At 44.0% G+C, this 22,335-nt stretch overlaps 1 protein-coding gene across 3 annotated transcripts in view; it reads right to left on the bottom strand.

The window, feature by feature from the left end:
* The window catches only part of MED15 (mediator complex subunit 15), an 85,691-nt gene that overhangs the window by 32,903 nt on the left and 30,453 nt on the right, over positions 1 to 22,335 (bottom strand). For all 3 annotated transcript variants that reach the window (XM_077160316.1, XM_077160314.1, XM_077160315.1), the window contains exon 2: positions 4,299 to 4,386. In XM_077160316.1, the coding sequence (XP_077016431.1) occupies positions 4,299 to 4,386 (88 nt within the window). The remainder of the gene's footprint in view (positions 1 to 4,298; positions 4,387 to 22,335) is intronic.

Consider the following 22,335-nt stretch of genomic DNA (forward strand, 5'->3'; position numbering starts at 1 on the left):
CTGGGCACACACTGCCCAACAGCGGTGAAGCTCTTTTCCCAGAGGGGTGGAGGGAGCCCCGGCACCTGGGGGGGGGGCAAGCACCCACATTCACACGCCACATGCCCTACGCCACCTTTGTACACAACAAGGGGAGTCTGAACACACGCATTCTAAAAGAAACCCTGGAAGGATAAACTGAAATCGAAACCAAAATCAGAGTTACGGCTGCCTCCAGGGAGTATCTGGAATGGACTGGCCGTGCTACATGGTTCTCACTTTGAGAACATGCAAATCTCTGCCCGTGGGAAAGACAAAACCAATCAAAAGAAGAAAGGATATTACCTAAAACTCAAAACAGAAACAAATGACTCACATATTAGATTGATGGTTAAAATCACATAGGGGAAAAATTCTTTTGAATGGCCTTTTTTATTTGTTTGTTTTAACTGCCCAACTTTAGTGGAATGGATACATTTTAAGGACAAAGAGAGCCACAGAGAAATCTTCAACTTCATTCCACATTGTATTATTAGTGGTAAATTATTTTTTTATTCTGAAACTATTTTAGTGTAAAGCAAGAAATAATTATACTAATGATAGTAGAAACCAAGGTAGTCATAGTAACCAAAAAGGTACATATTTAAAATGAAAGAAGTAATATTCCTGTAAGGTTAAATTTGAATTGGAAATAGTGTGAAATTATGATGTGGGTTTTTTTTTTGTTTTGTTGAGGGGGGGCAGTTATTGCTGCTATTTCAAAAACACTTAATTCTTAGCTGTTCAGTAGACGGTCCAAAAGCAATGGGCTGACATACACCAGGTCCACAGCCCTGAGCTCATGATTTCACTCACTGACATCACGACCCCACCCTCACCCCTGGCAACCCCCACAGGCACCAAGGGCAGTGACTCCAGGTGCTGAAAGTAGCCACAGCAGGACAGCATGCCCCCGCGGTCCTGAGCAAGTGGGTTTCAAGCAGCTAAGAAGTCTTAGTTGATGAGGAAAACCCTTTGTAGAAAAATTTCATCTACTAAAGGTGGCAGAAAGGATAGAGCTAAGGAGAATTACCATTTTATAATCACTGATTAAATGATAGCACTCTGGATGAAAAGCAGATGGGATATGTATACTCCAAAAGCCGAAAGCAGACACTCAGATATCTGCACGCCAACGTCACGGTGGCATTCTTCACAACAGCCAAAGCCGGGGGCACCTAAGTGTCCATCAGCACTGGATGGATAAACAGAATGGAGGATGAACCTAAAATCCCGATGATGAGTGAAATAAGCCAGACCCCAAAGGACAAATACCACATAATTCCACTTACATAAAATATCTAGAACAGGCAAATTCAGAGACAGAAAGCCAAATAGTGGTTACCATGGGGGACGGTGGGATGGGGTGGAGCTTTGGTAACAGATGCTGGTGACGGTAGTACACACTGAGAAGGTTAATTAATGCCACTTAACTGGACACTTAACAATGGTTAAAATGGCAAATTTTACATTTATATATTTTACCACAATTAAAAAAAAAAAGAAATTCATCAATGAAAAGATGCCCCACGTCATTATTCACAAAGGAAATACAAGGTAAAAACCACACTGCTGCACACCATAGACTCACGAGAGTGGCTAAAATGAGAACGACAGACATACCTGAGTCTCTGCTAGTGGAAGCACACCGGCAGAATCCCTCTGGAACACTGTGGTGGCAGCTGAAGGTATGACCTGGCAATTCCACTCCCAGATACACAAGCCACAGAAAAGCACACTCACAGGCAGCAAAAGACACATTCACAATTGCTGAGAGCACGGATAAATAAATTGTGGTGTGGTCACACAACAGAAAACTATACAACAATGAGAATAAATGAGCTACAACTATAGGGATAATATGGATAAATCTCACAAACATACTAAAGTATTGAGCAAAAGAAGTCAGACTCAAAGAGTAGGTAATGAACAATTCTGTTCATGAAAAGGTCCATCTCTGACATCGAAGTCAGGCTAACTACTTCCTGGGAGAGGGGAAATGACAGAAAGGAGATCGGGTGGGGTTTGTTTCTGGCACTGGGGAGTTTCAACATGACAGTGGCCGGCTGTGAAAATTCATTGAGCTGTGCACCTACAATTTATGTATTATCCTGTACAACATACTTCAATGAAAAGTAAAATGTAGAAAACAGAAGTGGACAAGGAGTGTGACAAGAGAAGAACAGAGCTGCCAGGCCTAGAGCCCCTGACCCACGGTGGCTGCCTGAGTAAAGGCCAGAAAGGCAGAGAGCAGGTACCGAACCCCTGGGGTGCATTCCTGCTGACAAACCACTTCACCAACCCAATCTGGTGCTTCGCTCCAGACCCAGGTCACGGGGATGTGGGAAATGGCAGGGAGTGGCCTGGAGAAAGAAAGGGCCCATGTTTGGATCTTGATTCAAGTAAACCAGCCATCACGGTGGAATGCTGAGTGAGGGTCCCTTGCACAGACCAACCACAGGATACTACCTGGGGGAGGAAGACTGTGCTGGGGCCTGGCACGCCCGCTGCAGGGAGACAGGGAAGGGTACAGGGATGAGCTGTGATGAGCACTGCGAGAGAAAGAATCATGGAGGACGGGTGGGAAGGGCCTAAGACCTCAGTAGTGGCAAACATGGGTATGGGATGCCTCTCTGCTTCTGTGTGTGTTCTAAAGTTTTCCCAACATGTCGAAAATGTACCAAATACATCAGTTCCCAGAACAGACAGTCAGGACACGGTGTTCTCAGCTCCCTGTGACCTTGGCCCCTGGACCCCCAGGCTCCAGGAGGGACTATCAGAAACCAAGCTGGGGGCTTCTGGCACAAGGCAGCCCCAGTCACTGCCCACCTCCACTGCCCCCAGCCACAAGAGCCCACACCTGGCTATCAAAAGTTTTCTATGGCGTAAAAGCCTCTTCCTGCTGGGCTCAGTGAAGCAAGTGACACTGATGAACACTCACACGCAGGGGAGGAAACAAAGGCCCAGGGCCTGCTGACTGCTGCTGGCTGTACAATAGCAAAGCGTTGCTGAGGACAAATCAACTGCGCTCCCCCACATGGGCGAACAGTACGCAGCCATTAAAAGGAGGGGAGCTCTGCTACGGGCCACAGCATGCACCAAGGACAAACCGTGGAAACAGGCTAAGTGAAAGAAACCAGGCACAACTGCAGGTGTCTGAAAGGTCAGATCAAGCAAATCAGAGCAAGTAGAGCAGAGTTTGCCTGTGGCTGAGAGGAAAGGAGAGTGGCTACTACTGGGGATGGGACTTCATTTAGGGGAGATGAAATGTTCTGAAATTAGATCGTGGTGATGAGCATGTACTAAACCCCACTGAACTGTATGTGAATTGCCTCTCAATAAAGATGTCTACAAGAAAGAGAATTACAACACATATCCATTTCATGAAATGCCACTCCCACCCCCTGCATGGCACAGAACCCACCGCACCGCTGCAGTGTGTGTGTCCGGAGGCACAGCCTTGCATACCTGTGTGCTCACAAACATGCACACATGTGCCCTCACCAAGACCAGACTGCATTGACAGTTTTCTGTTTCGTCACCTGCTTTCTTCAGCCAATGAACTCTCCCTTTCCACTTCAAAAATGCTCATCTCATTTAAACACCCAGAGTAAATTCCCGAATGACCTGGCATGTCCTGACAGCTGGTCTGTCCAAACCAGTATGTGATCTAGGACCATCATCCTGTTGACCTGCTCCTGACACACAGCAGGTCTCAAGGCCTCAGCTGCACTCAGGAAGGAGGTAATGCAGCGGAGGGCAGAAGATGCAGAACAAGAGGCCAAAGGTCAGCACTCCTCTTACCAGCTGGGTCAACCTCAGTAAAATGGGCTCGGTCCCAGGTGGAGTGCAGGCCTGTGGATCCTGGGGTGCAGCGAGCTGGGAAGTAGAACATCTCCCTCCACCCACCTCTGACTTCCACCCCGGATCCTCACCCAGGCCTCCACCACAACAGGCATCGTCCTGTCACTTAATAACAGGGCCACGAACCTTTCTCAGCCTGTGCCCAGGGTGGTGTGGGGTTAGGTACAAAATGCCCCCAGAGGGCTGAGACAGAAGACAGACCCAGTTCTTACCGTGTGAAATGCCAGCCCTCAGAACATGCGGCCTTTTCATGGCTGGCCAAGTGCCTGAGAGATGAGGGGTCCGAACCATGAGCTCTCAGGCCAGGCCTGTGTCCTGGGTGCTCACCCAGCACCGGGGCCTCTGGAGAAGACTGTGTACTGCAGGTGGAGGCACCCCTGCCCCTCCCCCATGGGGCCCAGTCTCCAGGGCCTTACCCGAGTCTTGGCCTTCAGGAACACGTGGCTCTCCATGTCTTTGCTGGATTTACTGTGGGCCACGCCAGCTTTCCTCATGGCATCCTCGCTGAAACACAAAAGAAGAAGGGTGTTTGCAACCCAGGGAGCTCCCTCCTGCAGGGATCCCCGTGTCCCTGGCACCAACCTGGCTGAGAGTGGGAGGCGGTGACGAAGGCAGCCACAGGGAATGAGAAAGCAGGGAGGGAAGGTCACGACAATGGTGCCAAAAGGGAGTCCCTGGCAGGAGAGGGCAGAGGCCCAGGCCTGGGGGCTGCTCACAGCCTTCACAAGATCAGCATGTGCACCAGAGCACTGGGTAAAGGCACTTCTATTTCCTGCCCTCTGAATGGCTGGGTCCCAAAAAGCTCTGCCACAGAAGGACAGGGCCATGTGACATGAAGTTCTCTCTCAGCCTCTCCCCGAGACAGCCCTATATGGGACAGGCAGGCTCTTCACCTGAGAATGAAGGGGCTTCGATGACTTCTAGCTGGGGAATAGGAGACAGACAATACGCCGCTGAAAACACAGTCACCCAGCAATAAACACACGGGCAAGAAGAAGTGGGATCCCACTAAAGGTTCTGCATCGCCCTGAAGTCCACAGTAATAAACAGTCATGTGAACTGTAACCGCCCTCCCCAGTACCCCTACCCTCAAGCACGAGTGTCTGTAAGAAAGGCTCCTGGCCACCAGCTCTGGCCTCGCCTCTCCGAGTGGACTGCACTGCTTAGGCTGCTCACAGCCTTACTATAGGTCAATAAGCAGGTGAGCAGTGAGAAGTGGCTCTGCCACCCAGCGTCTGAGTGATGTCAATAGACTCGTTCCAGCTAGTGCACGAGGGAAAGCCCACAGCTGCTCAGAACACTCTGACCACACCAAACTCAAGCAAGGGACTCCTAGAGCCCTGAAAGAATGCACACATGGTGCTGCTGAATCACCTCTGTCATCTTTAAAGAAGCCACAAAACGCAGACTTTCAGCCAGAGAGGTACACATCTGTATTAACATAAAAGTAAGACGGCATTTCAATCCTAAAGAACACCTAGGGCAATTTACAAGATTCCACAAGGGTTCCATGCACTAGAGTAACTTGCCAGAAACCTAAAACCTCCAGATGGGTCCCTGGTTCAGATAAGTCCTGAAATCTAGCCCAGCCTCTCCAGAACATCAGATAGTTTTATCTCCTACCCCATATCAGTGACAGACCCTTTCAGTATAAAAAATTGAGAATTGCCATAGCCCAAACAACCCCAATGAGAGGTATAGAAAGATCAAAGGTGATGGTGGAATTACACATAGAAGATAGGACTGAACAAATGAATATGAATGCTGAATCATTAAATTGATATCTCTTTTAGTCTCCAGTATCTTAGAGCAGATAGAAGTAAAAACCCTAAAACTGAGAAACTGTAACCCATGTCAAAGTCTGAAATATGTTCTACAACTAATTGTAGTGCTGTGCTTGGAAATTTATAGCTTTTTTGTATATATATTATTTTTCACAAAAAAAAGAAGGAAAAAAGTCAATCGTGATGATGAAAAGGTATTTAAGCCCTCTAGCCTCCTATATTCTGGAGCAGCTAGAAGGGAAAATATGAGATGGTGGTATGGTAGCCCATGACAAACTCTGGGATCTGTCCTGTAACCACTTTTTGAAGAGTGATTTGAAACCTACTGCTTTTTTATTTCTTTGCTTTGTATATATGTTATACTATACAATAAAAGAAGTTAAAAAAAAAAAAAGTAAAACGGCATTGCTGGCCAACAAAATGTGAAGTGATTCATTTGACGAGTACATCTGGAGTTCCGGCTTCCCTGTCTCCTCCAAATCTGGGTGTTAAGGTGAGGTCGTAGCTACAGGGTAGGGAAGATATACATGGGAAATGTGACCAGGGACACAGAGACATGGGAGGAATGATGCAAGACAGCTTGGGAGCCAGCAGATGAGCAGCAGAGTGAAGCATGAGCAAGCAGGACAGAGCTGAACCACATCAAAAGACAGATGTCACTTAGAAGTGACCAAGCAGACCTGTTTTCAGAAGCCTACCTCCCCCGCAGCCTTCTACCCCCACCCCACCTAGGACCATACCTGCCCCTCTTCCTTTCTGAGAGCAGTATGAAAAGGGGCCCATGAAGCAAACCCCACAATTCAGGGAGACCTGCCAGGGGCCGAGGGCCACAGTGCCATTTGGGCTGGGCGGGGGGGGGGGGGGCACTTACCAATGCGACAGCCGGAAGATTGGCTGGGAGGGAAGCAGAAGGCTATGGGTGGAGACAGGGGCCCCAGTGTGGAGGCAAGGAAGAGGAATGAAGGAGGCCAAGGCTCTGAGGCACCAACGGGCTCTGCACATGCAGACAGACCAGAGGCGGCCATGTCCAAGGCTAAATGGGGCTCGGGGATGGTGGTCACCCCAAGCTGATGGCAGCCATGTAGACGGAGTTACCATGCTTACAGGGTCCAAATAGCCCAAAGCACCGTGATAGGAGCAGGAATCCTGGCACAGCCACAGAGGCAAGACAAAGAAAGTGCCTGGTGAGTCCATGGCAAGGTGGACTACGCCAGCATGCGGCCTCGAAGCCTGCGGGGGCACCAGCACATTGGGGGCTGAAACGGGTGGATCTTGACAGCCTCAGGCAACAGAACTGGGTGATGTTTAGCTGTCCTGAGCTCTGCGTCCACAGCAGAGACAGAACAGGGGTGCACCCATATGGCCAGGCATCCAGCTGCGAGGACAGCATGTACCAGCTTCCTCACGTTTCCTCCCAGCCCACGCAGTGAATAAACCATCCTGAATGTCATTTTCAGCTCTGCAAACCTATTTTTAAAAACGTTTTTCTCCTGTTTCTAGTCTGAAGATCATGTTCCACAAAATAGAAGAGGGAAAAAGAAACCAGCCTACATTCTGCCCCAGAAAGGGAGAGGCCCTGCACTGTCCTCTGGGGCGTCTTTCTGGAAGTTCAGGCACTTATGCTCCCTGCCAGAGCAGCCCTCCCAGGAGCTTGGTCAGGGTCTCCTGCGCCCACACCCTGGGACTGGGCCCATCCTGCTAGGTGAGGCTGCCGTTAGAGTGAAGGAGACAGCCACGGACCCCCTCAGAACCGCCCCTGCCACAGGGTGAGCCAGCATCAGACGTGGGGGGCCACTGCATCCCAAAGCTGCCACTCCACACTCCTCTGAGTAGAGCACTGCTCACCTTCCCCAGACACCTCCAAGCAAGCAGCAGAGGCCCTGAGCTCCATCTGCTGAAAACAAGACTTTCCAACAACTGTCACTCAACTGGGGCTGTCTACCTGCACAAGGAGACAGCACAGACTGAGGAGGCCAAGAACAGTGGAGACCTCTGGCGATGCACCCGGGGCTCTGCCCCATGCAGGTCACCCCAGGAGCACGTGCAGGGAAGGGCAGGCCTGCCCGATGTCGACTACTGGTGTGAGCCTGAAACACCCTCCTGTCCCAGCTCCCAGATCAGCAAAGCACCCACAGAAGGATGGGCACTACGAGGCGTGTGAAGAGAGACCTGGGAGACGCAGCCCCACGCTGGGCACTGTGCCTACAAGCTTCTTCCTGGTAGCCATGGACACGCCTGGCAGCGGGCCATCAGGATCCCAGCCATGGGTGACCAGGGCCCCACGGGAAGGCACAGGTGCAGGCTGCAGACCACTCATCCATGCAGGTCTCTGAGCTTACCCACCAGGGGTATGAGGACGAACCCAACCCAGATCATGGAAGGCGGTACACTGCCACCCCTGCCCAACAGGCTCAGGCCACCCACCAAGAAAGCATCTTCCTGTCCTCTCCCTGCAATCTTAGCTCTGTCCCCATGCAGTAGGGCCTGGTCAGCAAACCCCACCCCCATTTGCACTTCTATCCCCTAAAGTTCCAGTCCTCAGCCCACCTCTCATAGCAATGGCACAGTCCCTTGTCACAGCCTGTGTCCAGGTGCCCAACCCCAGTTGAACTGGGTGAACTGATGGTGAGGCTGGTTGACAGCAGGAACCTGCACCTGGACGCATTGCCACCCCAGGGCCTTGGTGGTCTGGTGGCTGGTAACCTGCTGCCTGGCACCCTGCCAACCATCCTGCAGCCCCACCTGTCTGCTAGCCTCTGGCCACCCCCACCACACCCCAGCACCCCACCCCTCAGGTGCCAAGTGCCGGGTTCTCTCCCTCGACTCTGCAAACAGTGAACATGGAGAACAGACACTGTGTACCCCACTGCCGTACGCAGCAGGCCACCACTGGCATTGAATAAAACCACTGCATAGTTCTAGCACCAGGAGAGGTAACATCAGGCATTTTTGGTTGGGCATGATGGGCAGAACTGAGAGTTGGTGCAGTGGGCACCAAGGGAAAACCCAGCCTCGAATGAGTGTCCAGGCAGTGGCGGCCAGGGTGACAGGGACAGGCATGGGCTGAGGCTGGATGGAGGCCCTGGGGCGGCTGCCCTGGCAGCAAGTATGACAGAGAAGGGCCTGGGCTTCTGAACCACACAAGCTGGGGTTTGAATTCCAATTTGGCTCCTGTCCAGTACTGGTCTCGGGAGAGGCTGTCCTCTCCCTAAAGAGGCCTTTCAGACTGAAAGAGTGGTAGCAGCAGGAAGCGAGATGCTAATAGCAGGCCCAGGGCAGCCCCTGCGTGGAGGTGCCCGAGGCTGGAGCCAGGTGAGGGGGATGGGCTCTGCACCCAGTATTCTTCCTCCTCTCCTCCCTGGGCCTGCCAAATGGGGAAACAGCCTGTCACCAGGGTCCAGGTCCAGGACTCTGGACAGCACGGGATAAAGCATAAACTGCAAAATGTGTGGCCTTGGCAACTTACACAGACGTGAGCTCCAGGTGTGCTACTGCAGGGGAGGCCCATAGTGGCTGAACTGGGGACCCTGAGATAGGCTGCGATCCGTAGCCCCAAGTTACACCTTGCAGGGCCTCCATGCCTTCATCCACAAAGGGAGGCTGTTCTGAGGATTCCATAAGTCCACATTATAAAGCACGTGGCACCCAAAAATCACAGAGGCATCTGCCTAGCTCATGGTGAGACAGCACCCCCAAATACTTTCACTGGGCTTGGCCGCTAGTGTTGCCCCTTCCGAGGAGACAACATCAGGGAGCACATACAGCCCCTCAGATAGAGCTGTACTCCTACTGGGAAGGGATCTAGTCTCCACCTCTCCAGCTCCATCATGCAGCAAGCTGTAGGCTCCCAGCAGAAAGCACACCACCTGGGTCTGCAGACAATGAGCATTCACCACCTTCCTCATCCTCCAAACTTCCTGACCCTTCCTTCCATGCTAAAACCTCCTGGCTCAGCCCCCGGTGCCCTATCACCCCTCCTGAGCCTCTCCTAACATGACCCACCCAGTCTAACTTCTTCCTTTGCATTGCTGAATAGGCATACATCTCCCTGGGATCGTGGTCTCCTCCGGTCTCTCCTGGTGTCTAAGGCAGGAAGCACCCACCCCCACCCTCAAACTCAGGATCAGACTCACCCTCCTGACCATGGGGGAAGGAAGGGATGCCTCCCTCCCATCTATTTGCGACAGTCTGACATTTGCCCAAAGGCACCCTCTGTGGCTTTCTTCCTGTAATTCCAAGAACCACAACACTATCAATCACCTGAAGACCAGGTAGTTCAGTGGTTAGAACACCTGCCTTCCAGGCAGGAGACCCAGGTTCGATTTCCGGACCATGCACCACTACCACCCCCCAAAAAAATACCACCTGAAGGCATTTCTGTCAGACCCACCCCATCTCATGGAGAAACTCCAGCTGAACTCCTCCCTCATGCAGACAGAGGCCACTCGTCTGCCTGCAGCAGGAGCACACAACTTGTACCTGGGACCCTGCATCTCATCTGTGTAAAATGCGAATCATAAAGTTCCAGAAGACAACAGGACAGTGATACAATGGCAGGATGAGATGGTTTTCCCAACATGTCATTAAGAGTAGACCCCACAGGAAATCCACCAAGAAGAAATAACAATCATAAATATTTATATATCTAACGAGGGTACCCCAAAATCCATGAGGCAAACACGAGCAAAACTGAAGGAAGTAACAGACATTTCTACAACAACAGCTGGAGGCATGAATACACCACTCTCATCAATAGATGGAACATCTAGACAGAGGATCAATAAAAAAACAGAGAACTTGAATAATATGATAAATGAACGAGACCTAACAGATATATACAGAACACTGTACTCCAAAACAGCAGGATACAGATTCTTCTCAAGTGCTCAGGGGTCATTCTCAAGGGCAGAGCAAATGTTGGGTCACAAAACAGGTCTCAAATTCAAAAGGAATGAAATCATACAAAGCACTTTCTCTGATCATAATGGAATGAAGCTAGAAATCAGTAACTAGAGAATTGGAAAATGCACAAATATATGGAGATTAAACAACACACTCTTAAGTCCGTGGGTCCAAAGAAAAATTTGCAAGAGAAATCAGTAAGTATCTCGAGATAAATGAAAACAAGCACACAGCATATCAAAATTTATGGGATGCAGTGAAGTCAGTGTTGAGAGAGAAATTTATAGCCCTAAAGGTCTACATTCAGAAAAGGAACTGCACACCTGGAGGAACTAGAAAAAGAACAACAAAACTAATCCAAAAGCAAGCAAGAGGAAAGAAAGAAAGATTAGAGCAGAAATCAATTGGGGTTCAGGTGGGGGTGGGTGGGGGGGAGTGGCAGGCCAGGGCGGCACGGGTGAGGGTAGAAGGTTCTAGGAACACTGCTTGGCTTACTTCCTTGTCCCTGTCTCCCTGACCGTGGATTCCTGAGGGCTCCAGGCTTCCATTTGGAAAGGGGCATGTAAGGCTGTTTGCACTAGGTAGACAGTCTCCGGTTCCCTGTGTCTCAATTCTTCAGCTTCTGCAACCAGAGCCTCCCTATGTGGTGCAGAAGACCCTCCCAGGTCACTCACACCCTGGAATCACTATCCCAGTCACCTTCCTGTCCGTTCTCTAGCTGTTCCTTGGAGCAGGGGTGAACTCGACCTATCCTACTCTGCCATCTTCCTGGAACTTACATTTTACATTTCAACAGGAGGAAATAGCAGAAATGATCAACTATTTTTCTCTAAAGATTGCCCTGATACAAAAAAACATTATAAAAAATTCTGTAGACCTTCCAAAATGTGACACCGGCTGTGCCGAGATCTCGTTTGGTCTTAAGAACATATCTGCAGATTTATTTTCATTTTTAAAGCACAAAACCACAACAAAGGAGGAATGGCATAAACTCATCCAGCTTTTTACAGAATTCCAAACACGGAACATAGATTTCTTATATAGTAATCCTGAGTTCGTTCTACCATTACCAGTTGACATCATTCCAGAAACAAAAGACCTTTGTAGCTTATCAGTAACTGTGAGTGCCTATCCAGCAATGAAAAGTATGATATATCTTGTTAGGAACCATTCTAAAGCAATGATTGAAAACATCACACACAAAAAAGAAGCAACAGAAAAAGAAATACTAGATGATAGTGATTTATTTCACACCAGATTGGACTTTTCTGATGATATTAATTATATTTATTAGCCTAATCCCCACTTCTTCAAGTTCAGAAGAAAGCAAAGTCAGAGACAAAGAGGGCAAACCACAGACAAAGAAACCAAACAAATGCTTAGAGTCTAACTTTGATTCTATTGCTCGTCCTAAAATGCTAGCAGAAAAACAAATGTTCTGCCCCTGTTTGTCATTGTTTAACTTCACTCACTGAGATCACTGATCACTAACATTTCCTTCTTAGATACCCTTATAACTTGATGTAAGCAAACAAAAGGAATTTGGTAAAAATGACTTTGGTTGGACAAATGGAAAGGTTAAAAACGGACTCTGTGATAAGTTTAGTCTTGCTAGTAGTGACAGATGGCATTCTCAAGCTCTGGAGAATTGAACGCAGTTGCAGAAGCTCTTAGCTACTAGATCTTCTTCTTCTATTTCAAAAGCATGGGAAACCTTGAATTCCTGCAAGAAACTGGGAAGAGATCCAGCCAAAAATCTTACTTTTTGTGTTTCACAACAGCACAAGAACGTATACTTCAGTCAATCAGCGGCTTATTCAGATAATGCACGGAACAGGATAGTATTTGTTAAAAGTGCATTTTCTAGTCAATCTCTTCTGAATATAAGTAATAGATAAGCTAGTATAACTGAGTACTTGCCAAATCTTTGACTGAGAGGAAGATTTGGCAAGTTCTTCGACTGAGAAGATTAGGACTGAGAAGCTAAAAGAACAAGGAAAAAGTAAAAGAAGGTTCCTGTACTTTTTTTTTGCCTATAGTAACCAGGGTTGCGGCCTCGGCAAGGTTCCTGTTTGAAGGACTTCATCCTTGACATTGCAAAAGAGACTGAATACTGTGGCAGCTGACTTCCCTTAATATTCCACATTAACAATAATTTGTACAGATTATGTGGTCCTCAATATGCTTTTTTATATTATGTTGATTTTCACGAAAAAGTCTGTTTTTCTTTAATGTATATTTTAAATAGATTATTTGTGTATATATATTTTTTATTTTTTTATTTATTTTTATTTTTTTATTAATAAAAAATTAACTAACACAACATTTAGAAATCATTCCATTCTACATATACAATCAGTAATTCTTAATATCATCACATAGATGCATATTCATTGTTTCCTAGTACATTTGCATCGATTTAGAAAAAGAAATAGAAAGACAACAGAAAAAGAAATAAAACGATAATAGATAGAAAAAAATATAAAAAAGAAAAAAGAAGAAAAAAAAAACTATACCTCAGATGCAGCTTCATTCAGTGTTTTAACCTAATTACATTACAATTAGGTAGTACTGTGCTGTCCATTTCTGAGTTTTTGTATCCAGTCTTGTTGCACAGTCTGTATCCCTTCAGCTCCAATTACCCATTATCTTACCCTATTTCTATCTCCTGATAGTCTCTGTTACCAATGACATATTCCGAGTTTATTCTCTAATGTCAGTTCACATCAGTGGGACCATACAGTATTTGTCCTTTAGTTTTTGGCTAGTCTCACTCAGCATAAAGTTCTCTAGGTCCATCCATGTTATTACATGCTTCATAAGTTTATTCTGTCTTAAAGCTGCATAATATTCCATCGTATGTATATACCACAGTTTGTTTAGCCACTCATCTGTTGATGGACATTTTGGCTGTTTCCATCTCTTTGCAATTGTAAATAATGCTGCTATAAACATTGGTGTGCTAATGTCCGTTTGTGTCTTTGCCCTTAAGTCCTCTGAGTAGATGATACCTAGCAATGGTATTGCTGGGTCGTATGGCAATTCTATATTCAGCTTTTTGAGGAACCGCCAAACTGCCTTCCACAGTGGTTGCACCATTTGACATTCCCACCAACAGTGGATAAGTGTGCCTCTTTCTCTGCATCCTCTCCAGCACTTGTCATTTTCTGTTTGGTTGATAATGGCCATTCTGGTGGGTGTGAGGTGATATCTCATTGTGGTTTTGATTTGCATTTCTCTAATGGCCAGGGACATTGAGCATCTCTTCATGTGCCTTTTGGCCATTTGTGTTTCCTCTTCTGAGAGGTGTCTGTTCAAGTCTTTTTTCCATTTTGTAATTGGGTTGGCTGTCTTTTTGTTGTTGAGTTGAACAATCTCTTTATAAATTCTGGATACTAGACCTTTATCTGATATGTCATTTCCAAATATTGTCTCCCATTGTGTAGGCTGTCTTTCTACTTTCTTGATGAAGTTCTTTGATGCACAAAAGTGTTTAATTTTGAGGAGCTCCGATTTCTTTCTTTCTTTCTTCAGTGCTCCTGCTTTAGGTTTAAGGTCCATAAAACTGCCTCCAATTGTAAGATTCATAAGATATCTCCCTACATTTTCCTCTAACTGTTTTATGGTCTTAGACGTAATGTTTAGATCTTTGATCCATTTTGAGTTAACTTTTGTATAGGGTGTGAGAGATGGGTCTTCTTTCATTCTTTTGCATATGGATATCCAGTTCTCTAGGCACCATTTCTTGAAGAGACTGTTCTGTCCCAGGTGAGTTGGCTTGACTGCCTTATCAAAGATCAAATGTCCATAGATGAGAGGGTCTATATCTGAGCACTCTATTCAATTCCATTGCTCGATATATCTATCTTTATGCCAGTACCATGCTGTTTTGACCACTGTGGCTTCATAATATGCCTTAAAGTCAGGCAACGTGAGACCTCCAGCTTCGTTTTTTTTCCTCAAGATACTTTTAGCGATTCGGGGCACCCTGCCCTTCCAGATAAATTTGCTTATTGGTTTTTCTATTTCTGAAAAATAAGTTGTTGGGATTTTGATTGGTATTGCGTTGAATCTGTAAATCAATTTAGGTAGAACTGACATCTTAACTATATTTAGTCTTCCAGTCAATGAACACGGTATGCCCTTCCATCTATTTAGGTCTTCTGTGATTTCTTTTAACAGTTTTTTTGTAGTTTTCTTTGTATAGGTCTTTTGACTCTTTAGTTAAATTTATTCCTAAGTATTTTATTCTTTTAGTTGCAATTGTAAATGGAATCCGTTTCTTGATTTCCCCCTCAGCTTGTTCATTGCTAGTGTATAGAGGCACTACAGATTTTTGAATGTTGATCTTGTAACCTGCTACTCTGCTGTACTCATTTATTGGCTCTAGTAGTTTTGCTGTGGATTTTTCAGGGTTTTTGACACATAGTATCATATCATCTGCAAACAGTGATAGTTTTACTTCTTCCTTTCCAATTTTGATGCCTTGTATTTCTTTTTCTTGTCTAATTGCTCTGGCTAGAACCTCCAACACGATGTTGAATAATAGTGGTGATAATGGACATCCTTGTCTTGTTCCTGATCTTAGGGGGAAAGTTTTCAATTTTTCCCCATTGAGGATGATATTAGCTGTGGGTTTTTCATATATTCCCTCTACCATTTTAAGGAAGTTCCCTTGTATTCCTATCTTTTGAAGTGTTTTCAACAGGAAAGGATGTTGAATCTTGTCAAATGCCTTCTCTGCATCAATTGAGATGATCATGTGATTTTTCTGCTTTGATTTGTTGATGTGGTGTATTACATTAATTGATTTTCTTATGTTGAACCATCCTTGCATACCTGGTATGAATCCTACTTGGTCATGATGTATAATTCTTTTAATGTGTTGTTGGATACGATTTGCTAGAATTTTGTTGAGGATTTTTGCATCTATATTCATTAGAGAGATTGGTCTGTAGTTTTCTTTTTTTGTAACATCTTTGCCTGGTTTTGGTATGAGGGTCATGTTGGCTTCAAAGAATGAATTAGGTAGCTTTCTCTCCACTTCAATTTTTTTGAAGAGTTTGAGCAGGGCTGGTACTAATTCTTTCCGAAATGTTTGGTAGAAATCACATGTGAAGCCGTTTGGTCCTGGACTTTTCTTTTTGGGAAGCTTTTGAATGACTGATTCAATTTCTTTACTTGTGATTGGTTTGTTGAGGTCATCTATTTCTTCTCGAGTCAAAGTTGGTTGTTCATGCCTTTCTAGGAACTTGTCCATTTCATCTACATTGTTGTATTTATTAGCATAGAGTTGTTCACAGTATCCTGTTATTACCTCCTTTATTTCTGTGAGGTCAGTGGTTATGTCTCCTCTTCCATTTCTGATCCTATTTATTTGCGTCCTCTCTTCTTCTTTTTGTCAGTCTTGCTAAGGGCCTATCAATCTTATTGATTTTCTCATAGAACCAACTTTCAGTCTTATTGATTTTCTCTATTGTTTTCATGTTCTCAATTTCATTTATTTCTGCTCTAATCTTTGTTATTTCTTCCCTTTTGCTTGCTTTGGGGTTAGTCTGCTGTTCTTTCTCCAGTTCTTCCAAGTGGACAGTTAATTCCCGAATTTGTGCCCTTTCTTCTTTTTTGATATAGGCATTTAGGGCAATAAATTTCCCTCTTAGCACTGCCTTTGCTGCATCCCATAAGTTTTGATATGTTGTGTTTTCATTTTCATTCGCCTCGAGATATTTACTAATTTCTCTTGTAATTTCTTCCTTGACCCACCGGTTGTTTAAGAGTGTGTTGTTGAGCCTCCACGTATTTGTGAATTTTCTGGCACTCTGCCTATTGTTGATTTACAACTTCGTTCCTTTATGATCTGAGAAAGTGTTGTGTATGATTTCAATCTTTTTAAATTGGTAAGACTTGCTTTGTGACACAGCATATGGTCTATCTTTGAGAATGATCCATGAGCACTTGAGAAAAAGGTGTATCCTGCTGTTGTGGGGTGTAATGTCCTATAAATGTCTGTTAAGTCTAGCTCATTTATTGTAATATTTAAATTCTCTGTTTCTTAATGATCCTCTGTCTAGATGTTCTGTCCATTGATGAGAGTGGTGAATTGAAGTCTCCAACTATTATGGTATGTTGCTTCCTGTTGAAATGGACCTCAAAGGATATTAAGGAATGATGAGAAAGAAAGAAAGGAAGAAGGAGAGAAAGAAAGACACAGACGGGCTCAGGGGGTCTGAAGCTTGAGTTTACTTCAGACAGACTTCAGACACCTTTATTCTCAACCAGATCCTTGTTATATACCACAGGATGTCAATAGATATGCAGGCATTTCCTGAGGGAGCAAGATTCTTATCTCAGTGTTCTTCATACTTAACATAACTGTTTTGGGTAAACATTCTCTTCCTCCCAGACTGCTCTACATAACAATCTCCACAGTTTACCGCTGCCATCCCGAGGCCAGCAGCTTGCAACAAATTCTGTAGGTCTTGCTTTAAACTCTTGGCTTCTACAATGGTAGATGTGTCTATTTCCCTTTTCAGTATTTGTAGTGTATTCTTCACGTATTTTGGGGCATTCTGATTCGGTGCGTAGATATTTATGATTGTTATGTTTTCTTGTTTAATTGTTCCTTTTATTAGTAGATAGTATCCTTCTTTGTCTCTTTTAACTGTTTTACATTTGAAGTCTAACTTGTTGGATATTAGTATAGCTACTCCTGCTCTTTTCTGGTTGTTATTTGCATGAAATATCTTTTCCCAACCTTTCACTTTCAACCTATGTTTATCTTTGGGTCTAAGATGTGTTTCCTGTAGACAGCATATAGAAGGATCCTGTTTTTTAATCCATTCTGCCAGTCTATGTGTTTGATTGGGGAATTCAGTCCATTAACATTTAGTGTTATTACTGTTTGGATAATACTTTCCTCTACCATTTTGCCTTTTGTATTATATATATCATATCTAATTTTCCTTCTTTCTCCACTCTTCTCCACACCTCTCTCTTCTGTCTTTTTGTATCTAACTCTAGTGCTCCCTTTAGTATTTCTTGCAGAGCTGGTCTCTTGGTCACAAATTCTCTCAGTGACTTTTTGTCTGAAAATGTTTTAATTTCTCCCTCATTTTTGAAGGACAATTTTGCTGGATATAGAAGTCTTGGTTGCCAGTTTTTCTCATTTAGTAATTTAAATATATCATCCCACTGTCTTCTTGCCTCCACGGTTTCTGCTGAGAGATCTGCGCATAGTCTTATTGGGTTTCCCTTGTATGTGATGGATTGTTTTTCTCTTGCTGCTTTCAAGATCCTCTCTTTCTCTTTGACCTCTGACAGTCTAACTAGTAAGTGTCTTGGAGAACACCTATTTGGATCTATTCTCTTTGGGGTGCGCTGCACTTCTTGGATCTGTAATTTTAGGTCTTTCATAAGAGTTGGGAAATGTTCAGTGATAATTTCCTTCATTAGTTTTTCTCCTCCTTTTCCTTTCTCTTCTCCTTCTGGGACACCCACAACACGTACATTTGTGCGCTTCATATTATCATTCAATTCCCTGAGCCCCTGCTCAAATTTTTCCATTCTTTTCCGGATATTTTCTGTTTCTTTTTGGATTTCAGATGTTCCATCCTCCAGTTCACTAATTCTAACCTCTGTCTCTTGAAATCTACCATTGTAGGTTTCCATTGTTTTTTTCATCTCTTGTACTGTATCTTTCATTCCCATAAGTTCTGTGATTTGTTTTTTCAGACTTTTCATTTCTTCTTTTCGTTCATCCCTTGCCTTCTTCATGTCCTCCCTCAATTTATTGATTTGGTTTTTGAAGAGGTTTTCCATTTCTGTTCGTATATTCCGAATTAGTTGTCTCAGCTCCTGTATCTCATTTGAACTATTGGTTTGTTCCTTTGACTGGGCCATATCTTCAATTTGCCTGGTGTGATTTGTTATTTTTTGCTGGCGTCTGGACATTTAATCAGATTTCCCTGAGTGTGAGACCCAGCAGGTTGAAAGATTTTCCTGTGAAGTCTCTGGACTTTGTTTTTTTTATCCTGCCCAGTAGGTGGTGCTTGTCTGTCTGTGGGTCCCACCAGCAAAAGATGCTGTGGCTTCTTTATTAATGCCACTATTGGTGTTTGGTTGGATCCAGTCCCTGCCACTGTCGGAAACTCCCTCCTCTCCCTCCGGGCAGCCGCCTATGGGGGAGGGGTGCCGGTCGCCAGCTGCCGCGGCCCGGGGAACTCGCCACCGGACCGGGAAGCCGCCTGTGGGGGAGGGGCACCGGTCGCTGGCCGCCGCGGCCTGGGGAGCTCGCTGATCCGAGACTCGTAGCCGGTCCGGGAAGCCGCCCGCAAAAGAGGGGCGCCGGCCGCCGCGGCTTGGGAAACTTGCCTCTCCGAGACTCTCAGCCGGCCCGGGAAGGAGGGAGGGAGGAGCTCCGGCCCCCAGCCGCCATGGCCCGGGGAAATGCACGCTGCTCGGGGATCTCACTGCAGCAGAGTCTCGCAGTCGATCTAGCCAGTCCAGACTGGGGTACGCCTTGTGTCCGTTCCCTGCCGTGGCCCCGGGAGCTGTTCTACACTGTTTCTGGTCACCTAGTAGTTGCTCTGGAGGAGGAACTAAGACACGCGTACCTTACTAAGACGTGCGTACCTTACTAAGCTGCCATCTTGGCCCCCCACTATTTGTATATTTTTTATTGTGCAAATATTTAAAATGAAAAAAACTGAGTTACAACTGTAACTTGTAACAATTTACAAGTTGTAAATATGATTGTGGGTTTTTAAGTTTTTAAAATTGATATAGCTTTCCTGGTATATTTTTATATGTGAGTGAGCTGTTTCTAGAACATAGAGTTCAGTAAAATATTTTTTAGCTGTTTTAATATTAAACTAATCTATAATCTTCCCATTTCCTCTTAACCTTAATTCACCCCCTCCAAACAACTATCAGTGCTCTGTTAAATTGCAAATATGAATCACCTAGATGGTAATCTTTTTACGTTTATACAATGTAAAATACAAAATTAAATAAGTAATACTTAAGTAAACTAGCTAAGGAAATTATGCTTCATTTTTCAAAAAGTAAGATCTTGTCAATATCACATTCCTCCAGCATAATTTATCACTGAATCACCAGATGTCTACAAAGTGAAAACAAGATTATGAATTATAGTTTCATAAATATTTTTTAGCAACCATACATATGATAGCTTATATATTATGCCAACTCAAATCATTTATCTTGTACATTTTTCTTGTATTTTTTTCATTTATGTTTTATCTCAAAAGAATATTAATGATGCTAATATATCTATTTTGGACAAACTGCTCTCCATTAAAACTGTAAGAAAAGATGCCTCAACTATAGGATTTCTACATAATAGCCATTTCCACCTTATGAAAGTTTTGGGAAAAATATGTTTTTTTATCCACAATATTAGATTAAAAGTTATCATATTCCACTTAAAAATCATTTTGCAATCAGATTATCAGGTATATCTTAAAATACTTCCTTATTTCAGTGTTTATATTACATATTAGCTTAATATTCAGATGCATTATCTGGTAAATTGTATTTTTAACTCAAGGTAAGGATCCTAATTTTGTACAGTTTTGAAAAAGATTGGTGCATACCTGTGTACAAATTGTGTGAAGATATTTGTTTTTACGTCTTATTTCCTCAACCTACCTTCTCTTATATTTAGCATGTTGATTTTATTAAAGGTTAAAGCCAAAAGGCTTTATGTGCTATTTACATAAAAGTTTTGATGTTATCATGTTGGTAAATTGTGTATATTGTATAGGTTTGGAGATAGGTTTTGTCCCTGTACAGAAGAGAGAATAGGATCTTTTGAAATATATTTTTAAAGTATACCAATTTATTTTTCTACTGAATATAGAGTTCCTCCACCTTTACAGACCACTTACCCTTTGCTATGCTAGTTCTGATAATCCTCAATAACAAAATAAAATAATCCCACAGAATGGTATTTAAGCTATCAAAAAAATAATAATGCAAACAAATAAAATCAGAAATGAGAGGGGTGACATTACTACTGACCCCACAGAAATAAAATATGTAAGGGAATATTATGAACAAATGTATGCCAACAAATTAGACAGCACAGATGAAATGGACAATTTCCTAGAAATACACGAACAACCTACCATGACTCCAGAAGAAATAGAAGATCTCAATAAACCAATTATAAGCAGAGTTTGAAAGTCATCAAAAACTTCCCAACAAAGACTAGAGTAGTGTATGTCACCAGAAGGCATGCTAAAGGATAAAAAAAAAGGGACTGTATGACTTAACGAAACCTAGAGTAGACAATGATGGTGGTAAATTGTATAAATACAAGAAAGTTCTTACATGAACTAGAACACACGTACAATGTGTTAATAATAGGGTGACATATGAGGAAAAAAACAATTAATGTAAACTAAGGTCTATAGTAAAAAGTAACTTTGCAATATTCTAGCATCACTGGTAACAAGGGCACTATACCAAAGCTAAATGTCAATAATGGGGGGATTAAAGGGACATAGGATTTTTTTCTTTGGAAGAACTGAGGATGTTCTTATATTAACTGCAGTAATGAATGCAAACTATATGATTATACCAAGAACCACTGATTGTACATTTAGAATGGACTGCATGCTGTGTGAATAAAACTGTTTAAAAAACAAATAAATAAACAAGAACTCCCAACAAAGGGAAGAAAGCCCAGAACCAGAAGGCTTCATTCCAAGAGGAATTAATACCAATCCTGATCAAACGCTTTCAAAAAATTGAAAAGGGAATGTTATCTAACTCATTCTGTGAGGCCAACATCACTCTAATATCAAAGACAGATAAAGATAATACAAGAAAAGAAAATTACAGACCAATTTCTCTTATGAATTGTTCTGGTTTGCTACCTGCAGGAATGCAATATACCAGAAATAGAATGGCTTTTAAAAGGGGGGATTTAATAAATTGCTCATTGACAGTTCTAAGGCTGAGAAAATGTTCCCATTAAAACAAGTCTATAGAAATGCCCAATCTAAGGCATCCAGGGAAAGATACCTTGGTTCAAGAAGGCCAATGAACTTCATGGTTTCTCTCTCAAGTAGAAAGGTACAAGGTGAACATGGTCAGGGTTTCTCTCTCGGCTGGAAGAGCACTTGGCGAACAAGGAATCATCTGCTAGCTTTCTCTCCTGGCTTTCTGTTTCATGAAGCTCCCCAGGAGGCGTTTTCCTTCTTCATCTTCAAAGCGCTGGCTGGTGGACTCTCTGCTTCGTGGTGCTGCAGCATTCTCTGCTCTCTCTGAATCTCCAGCTTTCTCCAAAATGTTTCCTCTTTTATAGTATTTCAGTAAACTAATCAAGATTCACCCGAATGGGCGGAGACACGTCTCCACTTAATACAGTTTAACAACCACTCTCAACTGAATTACATCTCCTGGGAGACAATCTAATTATAGTTTCAAGCATACAGTGCTGAAAAGGGATTAGAAGAAACAGCTGGATTTATAAAATGGGATTAGGATTAAAACATGGCTTTTCTAGGGTACAGACATCCTTTCAAACTAGCACATGAATGAATATAGACACAAAAGTCCTCAACGAAATACTTGCAACCTGGGCAGTGCGAAGCTCAGCGGCAGAATGCGCATTCGATTCCCAGTGCCTGCTCATGTCAAAAAAACCCCAAAAGGGCGGGCCACGGTGGCTCAGCGGGCAAAGTGCTTGCCTGCTATGCCGGAGGACCTCGGTTCGATTCCCGGCCCCAGCCCATGTAAC

This window comes from Tamandua tetradactyla, chromosome 5 (genome assembly GCF_023851605.1).
Source record: "Tamandua tetradactyla isolate mTamTet1 chromosome 5, mTamTet1.pri, whole genome shotgun sequence".
Classification (NCBI taxonomy): Eukaryota; Metazoa; Chordata; class Mammalia; order Pilosa; family Myrmecophagidae; genus Tamandua; species Tamandua tetradactyla.